Raw genomic sequence first — 18877 nt, forward strand, 5'->3', positions numbered from 1 at the left:
AAAAACGTTTAACTCATTAGAAATGATTGTAATTTTGAAAAGGATCAAAAAATCAAAATAGCAATAGCCCAGTAAATGAAACCAGTCAATCCTTTGAGTTTCGATGCGCTAAGAAAAAATACCTAACAGAACCAAGCAAAAAAAAAGTTAACCTTAATTCCACTACATTTTTGGATCTAAAAAATTTGAAGTAATAGCAATCATAACAAAATTCTTGTCACAGGGGGGTCATCTAACCCTTTGACCCTCCCCTGAATCCGCCCCTGTCTGCGATGCGACTCGTATGCAATGTGCGAAGCTTAGCGGATTTTTTTTTTTTTTTTTTATATATATAAATGTTTTTTTTACAACGTCAACATATTTTTGGATATAGGGTTTTTCGAGTGAGACCAATGTTCTGGTTTTACACCGAAGAATCGGTGAAAAAATTGTGGGAAACAAAACGGAGAAGATTGTTTTTGATTATTTTAAAAATATTTTATGAGGGAATACCCTTCTAAGTCTCTCTCCTTGACACAAATGTTCGTGTTTTTGACCTTTTCAGCTCTCAAACCCTTCGGAAAAATGTTAACGGTTAATATAATGCTTTCTTCCCCTCCAAATCAAAATAATAACTATAAAAGTGTTGAAAAAAATAAGAGCAGCTTTCTCCCCGAAAGTGGAGGCTCATGATGTATAATGTTAGTGATAATTAGATTCAAGGGGTCATTTTACTGCAGAATAGTATTAAAAGCACTTTTTTTTTTCTTTTTTGTTGATCGTGCACTGTAGTTGATGTTTTTGAATAATTCGAAAAAAAGGGCTGCGCGTTAACAGTAATTCTTTTTAAATGCATCACTTTTTAGATACTCTCCTACACAAATAAAATTGTTGTCAGCATAAAGGATTGTACTTTTAAATATAAAGCAAAGTGATGTTTTCGTTAGCGTCTGAGATCGAAAATTGCGAGAAAATTGTATGGAACTTGCATAAGGAATGAAAATTCATTGTAATAGTGCCTTACAGTGTGCAAAAAAAAAAAAAAAAAAAAAAAAAAAAAAAAAAAAAAACCCTTAAAAAATGTTACACCTCTAAATTAGAAGCGAACCAACGCAGAAAAGATTTTTACAGAGATTCACTTTCCAAATATGAACAATTTTAAAGTTTATTCAATAGGTATCTGGCTATATGTCGCCAATACCGCCAAACTGACCTTGAACTCGAAATGTCTTCCCCCCCCCGTTCTTGTCCCCAAATTTATCGCTAACTTGGTGACAAAAACTTGTTGACCAGAAATTTGGCGATAGGTTCGATATTTACTCCTCCAAAAGGAATTTCTCTCTTCTAAAATATGTAAAGGAGTACTCTCACGATTTGAAAAAAAAAAAAAAAAAAGCAAGGTGTATCTTAGCTTTCAATATACGTACTTATTTGTTTATTTATTTTCAATAGGTAAGATATTATGCCATCATTTGATTAATTAGAGCACCAACGTTTAAAAAGCTGAACTTCATCTGCAAGCTATTGCTATAGGGGTAGTTTCCCGTAGCAGTAACTAGTCCCGCATAACCTTCTAACTGTTCGAAGGAGGGTGAATCGGCTGTGAAAAGAGCATAACGGTTAAGTGGGCAATCGATGAACTAACGCATTCGAACGATCGAGTTGACTGAGAGGCTGATGTTTCTCTTAAATGACTAGGAATTTTAGGAAATAGAACGATTTTTTGCGTTACTCGATTTTTTATATGTTTTTTCCCCATGTTTTAAATTCAGTTCAATATTTTTTTTTATCCATTGCATACACTTCGCTTTAAATAATGAATTACCTCAGTAATACGTTCAAAAAATACAATAATAATATTAAAACAACCCTATAAACATCAAGCCAAATAAAGAAAAAAAAAAGTTTTTTTATTTCTTGTATGCGAATATACATACCTTAAACGCTGGCAGTAAAATTTTATCAAAACACGTTTATTTGCAGGGAAGAAACCAGAGGGATATATATACATGAAAAAAGTAAAAAGGGTTTTTTTTCCGAGTTGAAAAATATTCAAAAGAACATTTTTGACCATATCACAATGAGATAAAGTTGACATCAATTTTGCGTTTGACTATAATCCAACAATTCATATAAAGAAACAAAAAGGTTAAGAAATAAGAAGATAAAATTAGAAAAATTAAGAAACACGGAAGTTACAAAATCTAGTTACAATATACAAATGATTAACGGTAACTTTTAAAATATACCATGAATCACTATATGAATTACCCTACATTTCTAGTGAGATTAAGGAGGCAAATTAAATGTTTTTATGGCCTGACAAAAAATAATAAAGAGAAAGAGAGAGAGAGAGAGAAAAAAAAGACAGAAAGAAGAAGTAGAAGTTTCATTCCTAAAAAGCATAAATAAAATCTGTCAGCGAAATTAGAATTAAAATAGCGATAAAATACAGCTACGAAATGAGAGTAGGAAAAATATTAACACGAACTTTAATGCTACACGGCGTATTTAGTACAGTAAAAATAGGGGTCGGACCCAAACATCCAAAAAAAAAAAAAAGCTAAACCTGGTGCAAATTGTTTATTACCCTCCCAATAAGAACAGGTAAAAAGTCCCACCCCATTGTGCGTCGGGTTTTGGAATGGGGGGCATCTAAAAATTGCAGTTTTGAGTATTTTTTCAGAATTTTTAGAATAAATTTAAAGTGAGAATATTATGTTATACTAAATTTAAAAGCATAAAATTAAAGGTGTTTGACCCCCAAGAGGGATGACAAAACCCAAAAATGCTACAGAGCCCCCCTATCCCCGTAAAGCGAAGCAGTACCCCCGAACCCCCCTCCATACATTTCATATGGAAACATTATTTTATGCCAAGAAAATTGTTAGAAATCAAGTGTGTCCATTTTCCAAGAGCGATGGTGCACCTCCTCTCAAAGCTACAACACCCCACCCCCTCTGCCAAATAAAATAAATCCTCACCCCCCCCCCACACCTTTTATTTCAAGTAGAAGTATTATTTCATGCAAATCTAAAATGCATAAATCAGGACTGTCCACCCCATAAGAACAGTAGCTCACGTCCCAAAACGAAATTATGTACCAAAATATTATCCTGCCCCCCACCCCCTCTGATGGTGCACATTTGATTAAATGGCCAGAAAAATAACGCTGAACTGTTTTTTGCTTTCAAATGATTTCTCCTAAGCTTGTAACAAAAAGTCTTCGTTATCAAGATGTTTTTTGGAATCTAGATCCTCAGCAAAATCGTTATTGTTGCAGCTATGTCTAACACAGTTTGTGCATATAATTGAGCACTTCAGTCTACTTTCAGACTTTTCAAACATTCACTATATCCAATGAACCCCTCAGAGCAAGCACAAGATTTGAGACGCAGAAAGTCTTCTAGAGCAGAAGGCTTGGCTGTTGTAATAGGACTTCATTTATATTTCTGTGGTGCTTTCTTTACACCCATCAAAAATAACACTAGCTTTCCCATACTTGCAAGTGACCTACACGCTGCATTGCTGGCATATTTCCTTGAAACTTACATATCATTACCAAAAATATGTTCAAGCGGGTATCTTCCTTCTATTACATATGAGGCAGTGAGAAGCAAAGGGCAAAATTAAAAATTTGGAGATAACCAGTACAAATGGTTGATGAACCTCTCCTATATCTTGGGGCAAGAAATGGTCATAGTAGACCTGGTAGTTGCTTCTATACAGCATGATTTAGAAAAAAAAATCAATGAAAGTCTACCTAGGATCTTATCTTTAAACGCGTTTTATTCAAAACTTGAAAATGTCCACTTACATCCCTTTGCTTCTCACTGCCTCATATATGACACCAGCTGTTCGTTCTGTGATTTTGGATGAACCTTTTGCTTCAGATAATAGTTCTTTAACGATACAGGATTTCTTTCCTTCTGAAACCAGATTCATCGAATACTGATGGAGGATCAGAGCATAACTCGTACCAGAAGTTTTTAGCAATTTGTTATTCCATCTTTACTGTTCATACCATTCGGTGTAAAAGATGGTTTGGGCTTACACATCTTTACAGATAGTAACTACTCTCCTAACAGAAGCTAAAGACATAACTGCTTACCTCCTTTACAAAGAAATGCCACAAAATTGTTTGACTTCAATATGATTTGATGTTACTACCCGAACGTTAAAGGTCTTATCGCAACTCACCTTATCATCAGCGAGCAGTACCCATACCAACTTGAGAGAGAAGAAACTTCTGGGGCTTTAGAAACGGATTGAGATTTCCAAACTGGGAGACAAAAAGGTGTAAATATTTAGCATTCTATTGATGTATTGCTCATTGCTCTCATCAAGACTTGTTCTATCGTTGAATCACTACAGGTTCTAGACCACCTGAATTTGTCACTGCGTTAGATCGATGGATAGCTGATGTTTGGTGTGATCAAATTTTTTTTATCGCATAATGTACTCAAAAGTTTCAGATAGAGTTGCAAGTATATGTCCGCATATTTAGCATAATTCACTTAACCAGCTGCGTAAAAGAGAGGTAGCTTGGTGTTTGCAAATGAGAACCCCCGCCGACTTAGAGGGTGCAGAATTGCAGCATTGCCCGTCTCACTATTGGCAATTCCGGTTTGTCCCACCCTTACGGTGATGGCAAAAGATTGTAGAAAAGTTGAAGTAAGTTAATCAAGAAGAAGTAGGGAAACTTTGGTCAATTTGGACTTTTTTTATGCTGCACAGGAATTTTTTTTTCCAGCGCTCTAAACAGTTTAATAACTCCACTTACGAATAATTTGGTTACTGAGCTCGCTTAGATCTTTTAGAATTATCATTCTGACATTACCATATCATTGTGAGGCATTCTGTACTTCGGAAAAGTTTAAGTCAGGGAAATGTTTTCGTGAACTTCACTGCAAATGTGCACTCACTGTGATTTTGGAATGTAAATTCAGGGTCCCCCCCCCCTCAAAGCGATGGCGCACCCCTTAAGTGTGACAGAGTACCCATCAAGAATAAAAGTCCTCAATAAAGAAAGAAATACCCCTTGAAAAAACTGCCTTAAAAATTCCAATGACGCAAAGCTGCTCCATGGACACCCCCCCCCATTCCCCCCCCTGTACACCCCGGTTAATTAGAATTTTTTATGTGAGAGTTTATTGTTTTACAATTATAGAGTGGTTTCTGCGAGGTTTCAGAATTTTTTTTAAGTAATAGAAATTATTTTTATTTAAATAGAGGATTATTTCGTCTCCCTCCCCTTCCCCCCAAAACCCGACGCGCAAAGTGCTGGAACTTTTTACCCTTTCTTGCTGGAAGGGTAAGGAGTAATTTGCAACAGGTTTCACTTTTTTTTTTGGATGTTTGGGTTTGGCCATTTTTTGGCCTAATTTTACTGTACTAATTAAAGATAGTTTATTTCATTGAAATGCAATATAATTTCCAAAATACTATCCATCATTTTTTTTTAAATAAATTAAAAAAAATTAATTTGAATTTTGTCATCTTGAACTCAAATTATGTTTTTCGCAATCACGTGTGTGTGTGTGTGTATGTGTATGTAGGCGTGTGTGTTTGTGTGTGGGGGTATGTGTGTAGGGTATGTGCATGTGCGTGTAGGCATGAGTGTGTGGGCAGTTGTGTGTGTGTATGTGTTTGTGTATGTGTGTGTATGTTTGTGTGTGCGTCTGTGTGTGTAGTTGTGTATGTATACGCATGTGTGTAGGATATGGACGCAACCTGGAGACGGTTTTCGCTATAGGAGCAGCATCGTGAGGAGCCAGTCGACGGTGATGCTGCAGAGTGTGGTAGGGGGGGGGGGAATAAAATCATAGGAACGCCAAAAACAGTCAAATGAAAGCAATAAGCAATCGTGATTGCTTGAAAAACAATTGTTAAAAACTATTTGAAAACAATCTTCGAAATTAAACTTAGAACGCCATCAAAATCAATAGAAAATTATGCGTGTGTTCGAATAGAACTATCGGTTAACCAGAAGTGTTCACTTGATTACCGGTTAGCCGATCGTATATGAAAACATACTATGGACACTAACCCACTAAGCTCTGACGCCATCTAACGTCATGAAATCAACCTCCCGGGTTAACTGGTTGCACTATTTAAACACACCCTATGTTGTTTTATCAGATTGAGTATTTGAAGTTTTCTTTAATTCTTCTTTTACAAGTTTTCTTCTTCTTAATCAGTTCTCTCTCTTTTTTTTTTTTTTTTTTTTTTGCGTCTTAGTTTATAGAAACGCCATACAGTACCCGTATGACGTTGCTTCTGACATGATTGATTATGTGGCAGATAGTGCGTCAGAAGTGAACAAACTTTTAATGCCAATAAAAGGAATGAAATCAAAATCATATAAAAATAGCAACCGAAAGAAAGTAAATAATAATAAAAATGAACAATAATAGTATTGCTAATTTTCAATAAAAACTATAGTTGGGGCAAATTGAACCTGGAAGCGTTGCAATGCTGTGATTAGTATAGGATCTGCGTAGCCTTCACCATGCTTCCAGGTTAGGTTTGCCCCAACTACTGTATTTGAGATGTTAGTTACTTAAAACACAAAGCAAAAAAAAAAGGAACATATTTAAGCAAATGAAGAATTTCCCTCGGCTCTGCCAACGCAGCAATACCACGTGATACGATGTAAGGAAACATATTATAAAAATAAAGTGCACTAACCTCATATAAATAATAGCCGATGATCGAGTAACCCGCGTGTTTCAACAATGAATCTCGCGCCACGGCATGATAATTTGATAATATGCTTTGACACGCGAATTACAACACGTGAATTAAAAACATAAATTGAAATGCAGTGGAACTTCATTTTCCGGCCCCCGTTTGTCAGGATCTCCATTTTAAATCTGTACTAAATTTGTAGAGTAAAAAAAAAAAGTTATATTTAGTTAAATAATATTTTTAAATTATGATAGTAAGAACGGAGCTATAAATATTCATAATGTTCGGTTTTTATTTTGGTTAAACGTACAACTCCTGCATAAACGTAAGTCTGCTCATTTAAGATTATGTTTTACTTATTACTCACTAGTGGTACCCGCACGGCTTTACCCGTAGTCGGAAATTAAAAGGTCATTTGGTTCGCCTGTATAGTTACAAACTAGAAAGTCTCCCGTCATGGTATGACGGGTGAAAATTGTTTCTACATTTGAATGAAGCAATTACCTGTTTGATGATCTTTTGATAGTTGAAACGTCAACCCTAACACTAGTGGATTAACCCTAAACTCCAGTAGATAGCGTATATTCGCATCTCCAGAACTCGAATACGCTACCTTGCTGTGATTTACAATACTACTGAAAAAGGTAAAACATTCCATTCCGCGTGTTTTCTTTGGGGGTAAATTACAGGTTTCAGATAGTTTATAGTGTAATTTAATTTCAGAAAAATAGAAAAGAAAGCTTCCTACAAACACTATAATAAATTACTGTCATTCACTAATTTTCAAAGCAAGTTATAAGTTACGGAATTTGTTTACCTTTTCCATCCACCATTAGACAGTGGCTGAAGCGCCTCCTATAATTTATTGGGAGTTGCGAATTGCTTTGGTTCCTTCGTTTTCCTAAAATGACAGTCTTACCAGTAAAACGTTAAGTCGCCGGATCGAGTTCAGCCTTGTCACAATAAAGCTTTTTCATGCATGTCAAACGTTACCAAAACATATTATCAAATTATCATACCGTGGCGCGAGTTTCATAGTTGAAACACGCGGGTTACTCGATCATCGCATATTATTTATATGAGGATAATGGATGGTGAATTTCTCGGCAGTTGGCTATGTTCATTCGCTCCCCCATTCCACGTCATGATAATTTCGTAATTTACTCATCCACCTTATGATAATTTTGCTCCGGAAAATGTTCTTAAAATTGAAATAGAAAAAGAACAAATACGAATTTTCGAAAAATCACTTCGAAGTGCACACCCCCATGCTACAAACTAACTTTGTGCCAAATTTCATGAAAATCGGCCGAACTGTCTAGGCGCTAGGCGCATCACAGAGATCCAGACATCCTGACAGAGAGACTTTGAGCTTTATTATTAGTAAAGATATGACCTGGATTGCCTTTGGTCACAGTTGATCCGGGTAAACGAGGTTGCACTGTACAACGAACAGAGATTTTGTTGATGATTCATTTTTTAAATGAGGGCAAAATGCCTAAAATATTACACTTTAAAGGATTTTGAAACGGATCTTAATTTCTATAAATTAGGATCTTGGATGCTGAAGCTTAAATTTTTACGCGTCAAATCACCCGAGAAAACTTCTCTAGAAAATTCTCAACATTCAAAAATGTACGCGAGGCATCAAAACGGCACTCGTTGTTAATTTCATTTATTCTGCATGGTGGTGCATTGATTTCTTATCATTAATTTTATCCTACTAATATCAGACACAAATACTTTCGAAAAATCTAGTTCAGAACCAAGAGGGAGAAAAAGAGAAAAGGAAGGAAGAAGAAAACATTTTTATAAAAGAGAGAAAAGAGGAAGATGGAAACTTTAAAAGGGAAAGGAAAGGGGAAAAAATAAGGGAGAAGGGGCGTAAAAAATTACGAAAAAGCAAACATTACAAAAAATTGCAAACCAAACTTAAAAATTCAGACTTCGAGGTGCAACGACACTTCTTTCAGACTATCCACACGCCAAAATTCATGATTATAAGCGCGGATGATTCACCTCAACATGGCATAAACTCTTTTACACGGGCAAACCATATATATACCTATATAATGGAGAGCAGAAAGAAGGGATCAGAAACTAACCCTCAAGAACAGTAGTGGCCAACCTACGACCCGCGGGCCAGATGTAACCCGCGATGCCAATCTAACTGGCCTGTTATGTTCAATGTTACGAATCGAAAATATATGTTTTGGAACCTTTCAAAACAACAGATAGTCTTTTTTCGGCACTACGAATGATTGTTGCAAATTTGAAGCCAACTAGAAATTTGTTGCTAAAAAACAGATGGAAATTTCGTATCAATAAAATTAACATGTAGAATAAATAACATGATTCTTTGGTTTGAAACTGTCTATCCTTTACCACGTTTTCCATAAAAAGATTTAAATATCTTTTAATTTTATTTGTGCTATAGCCCACGAGATTCAGTATTCTTATTCTGAGCTGCGGCCCTAGGGCGAAAAATAAGGTTGGGTACCACTTCTTTTGAACACGTGGTTCAACCGCATTGCTAATGCTAGTATGTCTATTTACAAGCGCATGTTAGGATTACCCCTTCCCCCAACTATAAATAAAATTCGCACAAAAAAAAAATCGCATAAAAAAAAGGTTTGGGTACATTAAATATGTTTTTCTCAAAATAGCAAACATTTTTTTTTTTCTGAGCTGTCATTTAAGATTTGCGCCAAGAAAAATGAAATTAGAGGGCAATCAAAAAGGAATTCAGCAAACCTTAACATAGTTCTTGATAAAGTAGGAATTAATTTACATACAGTAGTCTCCGCTTAATGTGATCGCGGTTTATATTATTAATTCTTTATTGTTATCAAAAATACTCGGTCTAGATTATCGCTTTCTGTAATCGTATTATTAGCTTTTAAATCAAGCATCGTTTCTACTAAATCGACCAGAAACTGCTTCGTATATACTAAAGATTTTATAATAAAGTTAACCAGGAAACTAAAAAATAATAGAAAATCTTTGAGCTATGACATTGCAAGAGTTCTAGTCATATACAACACATCTCCGACAACTTGAAAAAACATTGATTATGAGCAATTTATAAATAAGCTTCTGAAAAATTGTATATAATCAAAAAATAATGGGATTAAAAATTATGAATAATTTTTATATTTTAATGGAAATAAAGCAGTACATGAATATGAGATGAGTTTTTCCCTTTTATTTTAAAACTTAATGTGTGTGAGGTTTAAATTCTTAACTTGTCCTAATTTCGTGATTCGTTTATTGTTATCAATTGGTTATTTTTATTAAAATCACTGGGACCTAAAGTGATCAATATCTTGTATAGAAATTCCAAAAACCCACTCTTTTAATGATATTTTACCAGAGGGGCGCACGAATAGTGTAGTAATGAAAAACGGTGAAATAGGTGTGTATCCAAAGAACATTTGGAGACATTTTTACGTAAAAGTTATTTGCCCTCGTGTCCCCGTTATCAAGACATAAAATCTTAACTTCTGCTCAAAATTTTTAAAAAGTGCCAAATTTAAAGACTTGGCAAGAGAGTGAAATTTCTCCCCGATTTCCTGCTTACAGCAGGATATCTATCAGCACAGCGTGTGATTTGGTAAGCCTTCCATCACTCACCAAAACTCGCTGTATATGAAGATTTTTCTTGAAATTTCGGCAAACTTGGAGATTTCACATTTTGATAACAGCACTAGGGCAAATAATTTATGCGTCCAGAAACATGCTTTATAATGGGGTCGTTTTCAAAATTTTAAAAATATTTTTTTCTGAAAAAGCATGCTCAAAAACATAGGATCTGACAATTTTTTTAAATAATTTGTTTAATATTAAAGAAAAAATGCTTAAGTCGGAGCGCTTTTATTGTTTACGGCTTCTGCCTATGACATCACAAGTGATGAAATGCCATTCCGTGTTGCCATTCACAGTGCAAAATATTTATTTCGTATCTTTACTCACGTGTATTGGCAACGATATGGTTGACAGCAAGCGTAGAGCGCAATTTTAATTCACTTGTTGATTATCATAACGTGGAAACGCAATAGAAAGATGAGCCAAAGAGCATCATTTGTGACGTCATCAAGACCACGCATTGTTTGAAAAATCGGACACCTTTAAAAAATTAATTAAAAAATAACTGTTGGAAAAATGAAAGTATTTTCTGGGTCCATGTTATTTATTTATTTATTTTTTGGTCATTCTATCAATTTCAATGATTAAAAATAATACTTTTGACTGAAGGAAACCATCCCATTCTCTTTCCATTGCTACTAAATTAAAAAAATTTCCATAATTACACTATCGTATGGTTTCCTGGTTAGTGTATTAGAATAAAACATACAACAAAAATTCTTACAAAAAAAAATTCTATGCACATATATAATTTAAAACCCAACTTATTAGTCCCTCTATCCCCCCCCCCCAAAAAAAAAACAAGTGCAATTGACTGCGAGTGCAAATTGGAATAAGTTACAAAACGCAGCATTTCATATCTCGGTGAATATTGGTCGTACTAATGTCATTGTTTTTGTTTCTGAATTGTTTTTTTCCCTGCTTGTTATTTCCTTGAATGCATTGAAGGGGATTTGGAAACTATATAAAAAGTTAGAATTCGTATTTTTCCATTTATTCCCCCGCTTCAAATTTATAACGTTTTAACTCCGCACTTATTTTGACCGTTTTTTTTTTTTTTTTTTTTTTTTAAAAGTCGGAAGGTGCGCATCTAAAACTAACAGTTGCGAAAATAGAGGCTTTGCAGGTTAAACGAAAACACCCTATAGACCAGGAGAGGTAGGACCAGATTAAGGCTGCGACCGTGGGGCACAGGTCCAGGGCACCAACAATCGGAGGGCGTTAAATATATTGATAAAGTTTTTAGAAAATCGAATAATTTTATATCGCAGTTACTAAATGTAGAAAAAAAAAGAATTCTTTAAAAATCTAAATACTATATTTACATTATTATTACATTTAAAAGCTGTCTGGTAGACTTTTAATATTTACATATTTTTGTAATCAGGCAAAATTTGACGATAGTTAGTGTTGTAATGTATATGTTTCATACTTTCACTTGTATATTATAAGTACAAATATTAAATCATATAAGTATATATTTTGTTGTATAAAACATTACCAAATTTGGTCATTATTACGTTAGGATCAAAATAGTTTGCTGCTTCACTGCACAGTATAAGCGCGCGGGAGGGGGGGGGGAGCACCAAATAAATTCCGTGGCCGAAGTCCTCAAAAATCATAGTCGGGCTTTGGATAATAAATGCATACGAATTGATAAAAGGCAAGGAAGGATCCATAAATGTTTCAAGGGAGGGGCGATAGATTTTGATCACATACTTTTTACTATGTATACAGATTTAAAAATATTGATCACAAAGGTTTTAGACTTTAATTACGTAACAGTTCCTAGGTAGGGTCATAAACCAAAACCTACTTTCTCCCATTAAAAATGAAACTCGTCAAAATTTACACTTTTTGAACTTCATTTTCGAAAAATTCCCAGTGGAGAGTCCCTCAAGGGGTATCCGTCCCTGATAAAAGGCAATGTACGTGTGGTGTTGCGGACCTTACCTCTGTGTCTAAAAAGGAAGTTCGCGAGCAGCACGTCTCCGGTCATCGCTCCGGGCGGGGAACCAATCACCAAAGTCGACCTTGCAGCTCCAGATGCGGATCCGGATCGGGAGTCGCTCTACGATCTTGAGCCAGGTGGGGCGGGCCACGGGGGCACAGCAGCGGCCGTGAACAATCACTGTCGCAGCCAGGACGGAGGCCGGACACTCACCCGGGTGGGATCCGGGAGACGGGACTCGGGCGCAACGCAGGAGGAGGGGAGAAAAGAGCGTCCGCGGAGTGAAGAATTTATTTTTCGTGACTGAGGAAACTCCCTGGCCCGGAAAGTAGCTTGTAAACCAGCAGTGTGGGAAGAGAGAGTTTTCTATGAGCGGTAGACGCTGGATGCGCTAGAGAAATGATCGCCCGGTCGCCCGCAGGACAACTTTCCTTCGACGTGTCACGGCAGAAAGTGTCGACTCGCGAGTAGAGGAGCGAGAGCACCTGGGTAGCGCGTGTTCTCGCGTTTTCACAGCTGTCGGTGCGGGGTTACCGAGGAGAAAATGTCGCCAGGATCAACTTATGCAAAATGCCTCCCGTTTTCAGAATCATAAATATAACAACACAAATTGTTTATATATATAAATATATATCAGTAACATCACTAGGGGGTGCGGGCAGGGGGGAGGCAATCCATCTCGAGTGCAGGGGTGTGCACAGGGGGGGGGGGAGATGGGACACCTGTTGGACCGAGCTTAGAACGGGCCTGAATTTTTTAAAATAATGGGTGAAATATATATAGCGACGTAGGGGTGAACAATGTGGAGGAGGTCCCGTGAAAGTAATTTGTGATGGACCCCAAAATTTCTATGCACGCCTCTGCCCGAGTGATATCCTTCTGGAGGTGTGACGCTCGAAGTTGAAAAAGAGTTTATGAGAAGTATAACTATACTTCAAGTCTGGAAATTTCCGTCAGGTCTATAGCATGCCTTAAATTGTAATCATCAATGAAAATGGAGCAAAATATTGTGGGCAGGAGCGATAACTGCGTGTCTAAGGAAGTGTTATATGAAATGCGTTCATACTTTTGTCTTTTCAAGAAAGCTTTCGTAACACCACATAAATAAATATCTGTTCCTGAAAGTTGTGTGAAGCTTATGTTTATTTAAGACGCTAATATTGGGGACTAGGGGTGGGAGGTCACACCACAAATTATCGCTCCGGGTGACACCTGTGCTAGGAACGCCTCTGTATATCGTAACCTCAGAGCAACAGTAAGATATCTTAATCCCAGAAATAACACAAAGATACCTTACTGTTGCTCTGAGGCGACGAATGCATATACAGTAGAACCTCTCAGTAAGAGACACTAATGGAACCAGACATTTTGTCCCTTAAATAGAGGTGTCCTTTCTTCGGGGGTATTTTAGTTTATGCATGCAATGTGTTAACTCAATATAATTTGTTTTATGAACTTAGATTATTAACGGTTAAGATTAACTACTATACATTTTTCATGCACAACTAAATAAAATTCACACTTAATACATTTTTTAAGTTTTTATTATTTTATTAATTATACTCGAGTCAAAAATTTGTTAAGTCCAAAATTTTGCAGCATAAAGCAATTATTTTGAAGTAATTCATTGCATGAATTTGCTTCAATTAGTGTTCACATTTCAATTATTATATAAAAAGCAAGTCAGTTTGTGCCCTCTCCTTTGGCCCTGAACCTATCTTGAATAAATATCTTGATAGGCAAATCGTGCATATAACTTTCAGCAAGACTTACAATATATGTTTGTTTCTTTAACATATGTTAATGTTAAACTCTCTTCAATTTTCGGAGGAAAAGTGTAACTTGGATTCCAGTAAATTCATTCTTTCTTCTGCACTTGTACATAATTTTTTGTAATTTTTTTCTCTGTGACTGTCCCTTACATAGAGTGTCCCATAATTAGAGGCAAATACATAGAGGTCCTTATTTAAAGGTACTGGGACCAGAAAAAATGTCCCTTAAATAGAGGTGTCCCTTATTCGGAGGTGTCCCTTAAAGGAGGTTCTACTGTAGATATATAGATAGAGGGGGGGGGAGAGAACAAAAGAGGATGGATTTAAAGAGGTTTATTTTTAAGTACTGAAAATACTCTTATATTATCAATCAGTCGCCACTCGATCACCACCTCAAAAATAAATTATGGACTTGAAAGTGTTCAATAGCTATTAAGTAATAAATTGGTAACATCTTTTTTACCTAACTCAAGAGGCAGTAATTAGGAACTAATTGATTTAAAAAATGTAACGTAAATTAGCTAATGCATTCAAGGATTACGAGTACTAACTTCAACAAATTATTTTTAAAATATCGTTAAGCACTTGAAGTTGCTACTAAGGTAGTTACTTCCTGCCAATGGCGACTAAGGAATTACACCAGTTTTACCGTTTAGTTCAGCTGCCTGCTTAAAATGTGCATGCATTACTTGTGCGTACATATATAGAAGTAGGGCAAGTTTTAACATTTTCATGAAACAATGCAAAACTATAAAAAGCAAACTAAAGCTGAGTGCAGAGCCCTTGCAGTTACATCAAGATAAATATTACGTGTACGTTAATCACGACGGTGAAAGAACACTCGAAAAGGCAAGGGTGCCCACATCGGGAGGGGGTTGGGGCATAGCGCAGACTGCGCCACTGAAATTTTTAGGGGGTGTTTTTAGGGGTATTTCTCTCTTTTGGGGGACTCTTGCACTTGGGAGGGAGGCTTCGTGATACTTAGGGGTGCGCCCTTGCTCTTAGGGGGGCACCCCTGGAAAAGGATACTATCTTCGCGCGAAAACCACGCATCAGTTTACCGAAACTGTACGTTTTTAACGCCTTGAAAATCGGAAATAAGCTGCAAGTCTTCTGTTAAGTTTATTTCCGTGTTTTGTATATTCGATAAAAAAATTAGGATCTTGGAAGATGGGGAAATGAGCAATTCGAGTTTCGAAAATGTTGCAATTGAATGCTTTTTAAATTTTCAAAATTAAAAATTGTAAATAAAATCAGTGGTGCCTAATCTTTTTTTACCCGAGGAACGCACCTCATATTAAGATGACTCTGGTGGACCAAAATACACATACAGCTAAAATATCTTTGAATTATCTTTCCTACATAACATGGAAAGCACAGAAAAAGAAGAAAAAACACAAAACAAGAATTTTCATCATTCACGTTAGAAACGAGTGTGTGTACAGTTAAAACCAACTTATTAATAGGGGCGCCCCGATCCTTAATATTTGGGTGGGCGGAAATTCTCAATTTGTCGAGCGGTAGGGTAGACAGGGGCACATATACGAGGATTTTTTTCAATAAATTTTCTAATTTTTATGTCTGATCCTAGGAAATTTTAGACATTGTGGTTTTATGAATCAAATAAGTAAAAATTTGTATATTCAGTTGTTGCTCAGCTTGTGTTTTTAACCGTAAAAGAAATGTTTTTCGAGTTTACGCATCGAATGGGGCACGTTTACGCATATTAAAAATGATACCAAGGAGTAAGTAAAATAGTATATATTTAACGAAATTTAAATATTTTATCTCTCTTAAAACACTTTAAACATAAAAAAATCTCAAATACTTAATTAAAGAACATTTTATAATCCTAAAATCATAGGACTTATTCCTAATTAGAAACAAACTATTTAGTCATCTTCTGCAACACTGTTAGATTTTAATAACAATAAAAATTTTTTGAAAAAAATAGAACCGACTTCTAATTTGCAACTCCAACGAACTATAGGGGGCACTGCAGCCACCATCTAATGGCGGAAGAAAAAGGTAAAACAAACGGTCAAGTAATTTTTGTTTGTATGCATGACTTTGTTTTATTCTTTTTAAATTAGTTTTTAAAGTCTTGTGGATATTCTGGCTCACGTAGAAAGAAATGAGAATTCAAGAAACATTACTAAACGTTAGAAACGAATGCAAATTTCGTAGTTCGTAGTTGTAAGCAGCCATTTCCCCGATGTTGAATTCGATATTTATCAATTCTTGATGGAACTACATTTTCATTGTGGCCATAAGAGCACTAAAAATATTTCATGTAACAAAACCTTTATTTACCAGTGTTATCAAAAGAGGAAGATGATATTTCTTTGCCTTGTTTGCCTAGCGCTAATTGTTTTACATTTGTAGCTGAGTTATTTCTCAAATTGCCGAGTCGGTTAATTTTACTTTTTTCTGTTTCGTATGTTTCTAATCTCTGAGTTATGATTTAATTCTGTCATGCATCATCAATAAAATTCTCACGGATACATGGTGGTAGTTTTCTTTTTAATTGATCTTTCATTATTTCTTTAAACTTATCGAATTCTGTAATCTTTCTACCATTTTAATCCACTCATGATAAGAAATAAAAATGGTTTACAACTGACATGCAAAATCTCGCCAAGGGCTCTTTGCTAGCACAATACTAAAACTATAACCCTAAACTATTTGGCGATGAAAATTCTTATCTTTACTATTTGTTAACGTTAACGTACGTTAACACTCGTAACAAACTGCTTATGTTTACCAACAGACACACGTGGAACGCAATGTTTTACCTTTTTCTTAAATTTTGTAAATCACCGCAAGGTAGCGTATACGAGCGCTGGAGTTAGGAATTGCTCTAAAAAGGGAAAAATAATTTTATTCTTTAAACACCATCGATAATACTTTTAAACATAATTTTTGAAGTTGGCGCAAAAACAGAAAGTAAAATCCAGTGCAACCATGCTTCGCTCATTTTTTTTTTTTTTTTCAGAAAATCATCCTAAGTTAGGAACGAAACATTTATATCGTTACTCAAATATGCTGTTATCAATGCATAATGTATGTGGTAGTAAAGAAACTGGGCCTGGTTAAATTTATAGTTGTAGTTGAGTTATGGCTGTGAATGATTTCATCTATCGTTTTTGCGAAAACTTCAAAAATTAAGTTTAAAAGTATTATCGATGGTGTTTAAAGAATAGAATTATTTTTCCCTTCTTAGAGCAATTTAAAGTGGGTTCTATTTTTTTTTTCATAATTTTTTTATTTCATTCTTTTTAGTGTAAATGTATTTCAGAAATAGTAAGAAGTTACTATCACGAAACTTCACCTTATTTTTTTCGTAAAAATGCTCCATACTACTAAAAAAAAAAAAAAAAAAAAAAAACTATAAACACGCCTGAAACTTTAAGCGAATGGTACCAGAAATTTATCTTTGTTCGCCTCTGGAATTTATTCTTGCTTCAGAAAAGCCTCCATTCAAAATTATCATTACAATTACTATTAATGTTACTGTTGTATGGCACCAAACGTTTATAACAGTAGGTTTTATATTTAATCATTTAATAGGGAAATTGCATGAAATTTACTGTTTTTTGCTAATAACGTTTTTTCTAACGAACAAATATGATCAAACAAACTAATGGGACCTAAGTTGAGCCATCCCCTATCCATTAAAAAAAAGAATCATCAAAATCGGTTCACTAGATAAGACACTGAGTGACAAAAAAAAAAAAAAAAATTTGAATTTTGACATTTTGAATTCAAATTATGTTTTTCGCAATCACGAGTGTGTGTAGGTAGGCGTGTGTGTTTGTGTGTGTATGTGGTTGTGTGTAGGGGTATGTGTATGTGTGTGTAGGCATGTGTGTTTGTGTCTGTGTGCTAGCATAAGTGTGTGGATAGTTGTGTGTATGAATGTGTGTGTGGGGGGGTATGTGTATGTGTGTGTAGATTGAATGTGTGGGTAGTTGTGTGTATGTGTATGCGTATGCTTTTGTGTGTGTATGAGTGGGTGGGTGTATGTGTGTATGTATGTGTGTATAGGTGTGTGTATGTGTATATGTGTGTATGTGTGCGTGTGTGTAGTCGTGTATGTATGTGCGTGTGTGTAGTCGTGTATGTATGTGCGTGTGTGTAGTCGTGTATGTATGCGCGTGTGTGTAGGATATGAATGCAACCTGGAGACGGCTTTCGCTATAGGAACAGCATCGTGAGGAGCCCGTCGAAGGTGATGGTGCGGAGGGTGGCGGTGGGAAAAATCAAAAGACGCCAAAAACAGTCAAGTGAGAACAATAAGCAATCGTGATTGCTCAAAAAAAAAAAAAAAACATACGTACGGTATGAACTGATAACCGCCTCTTTCATGTCTTCTATTTCTGCTTCAAAGGAGAAATTTGTAAATTTTTAAAGTATTTTCTCCTTTTTGTTTTGTTCTGCCCATTTGTTTTTCTTTGTATATTCTAACTGCGCTAGTCTGAGGGCTTCTTTAAACGGAGTATCAGTTAGGATTCTGAGCATCCTTATTTTTCCCCCCTTTCCTGGCTCTCAAGCTTTGGTCTTACTTTTTCAAATGGTCTCAGTTGGGGTAGTACACATGTGACGATGTGAAAGGCCTACTGGATACAATACTTGGATTATCGATAAGCCTTTTCATTATTTTGACATCTAACGTGGTTCTGTTAGCGTTTTTAACTTAATGTATTACTATCTTTAAAATAAAGAAAATGCATTACAAGCTGAATAGTGTATAAAGTTAAAGCTGAACAATCTTGAAGACAACACTATACGATTGTAAGCTATAAGATACGAATCTTTTACTTAATTTAAAATGAATGGT

The 18877-nt window shown here is 35.5% G+C and overlaps 1 protein-coding gene across 1 annotated transcript in view; it reads right to left on the reverse strand.

Annotated features, from left to right (window-relative positions):
• LOC129221155 (protein CBFA2T3-like) overlaps positions 1-12702 on the reverse strand; it is a 41854-nt gene extending 29152 nt beyond the window's left edge. The window contains exon 1 of the mRNA XM_054855607.1: positions 12268-12702. Within this exon, the coding sequence (XP_054711582.1) occupies positions 12268-12313 (46 nt within the window). The 5' untranslated portion in view covers positions 12314-12702. The remainder of the gene's footprint in view (positions 1-12267) is intronic.
• Positions 12703-18877: the final 6175 nt, after the last annotated feature.

The sequence above is a fragment of the Uloborus diversus genome, chromosome 4, assembly GCF_026930045.1.
Source record: "Uloborus diversus isolate 005 chromosome 4, Udiv.v.3.1, whole genome shotgun sequence".
NCBI lineage: Eukaryota > Metazoa > Arthropoda > Arachnida > Araneae > Uloboridae > Uloborus > Uloborus diversus.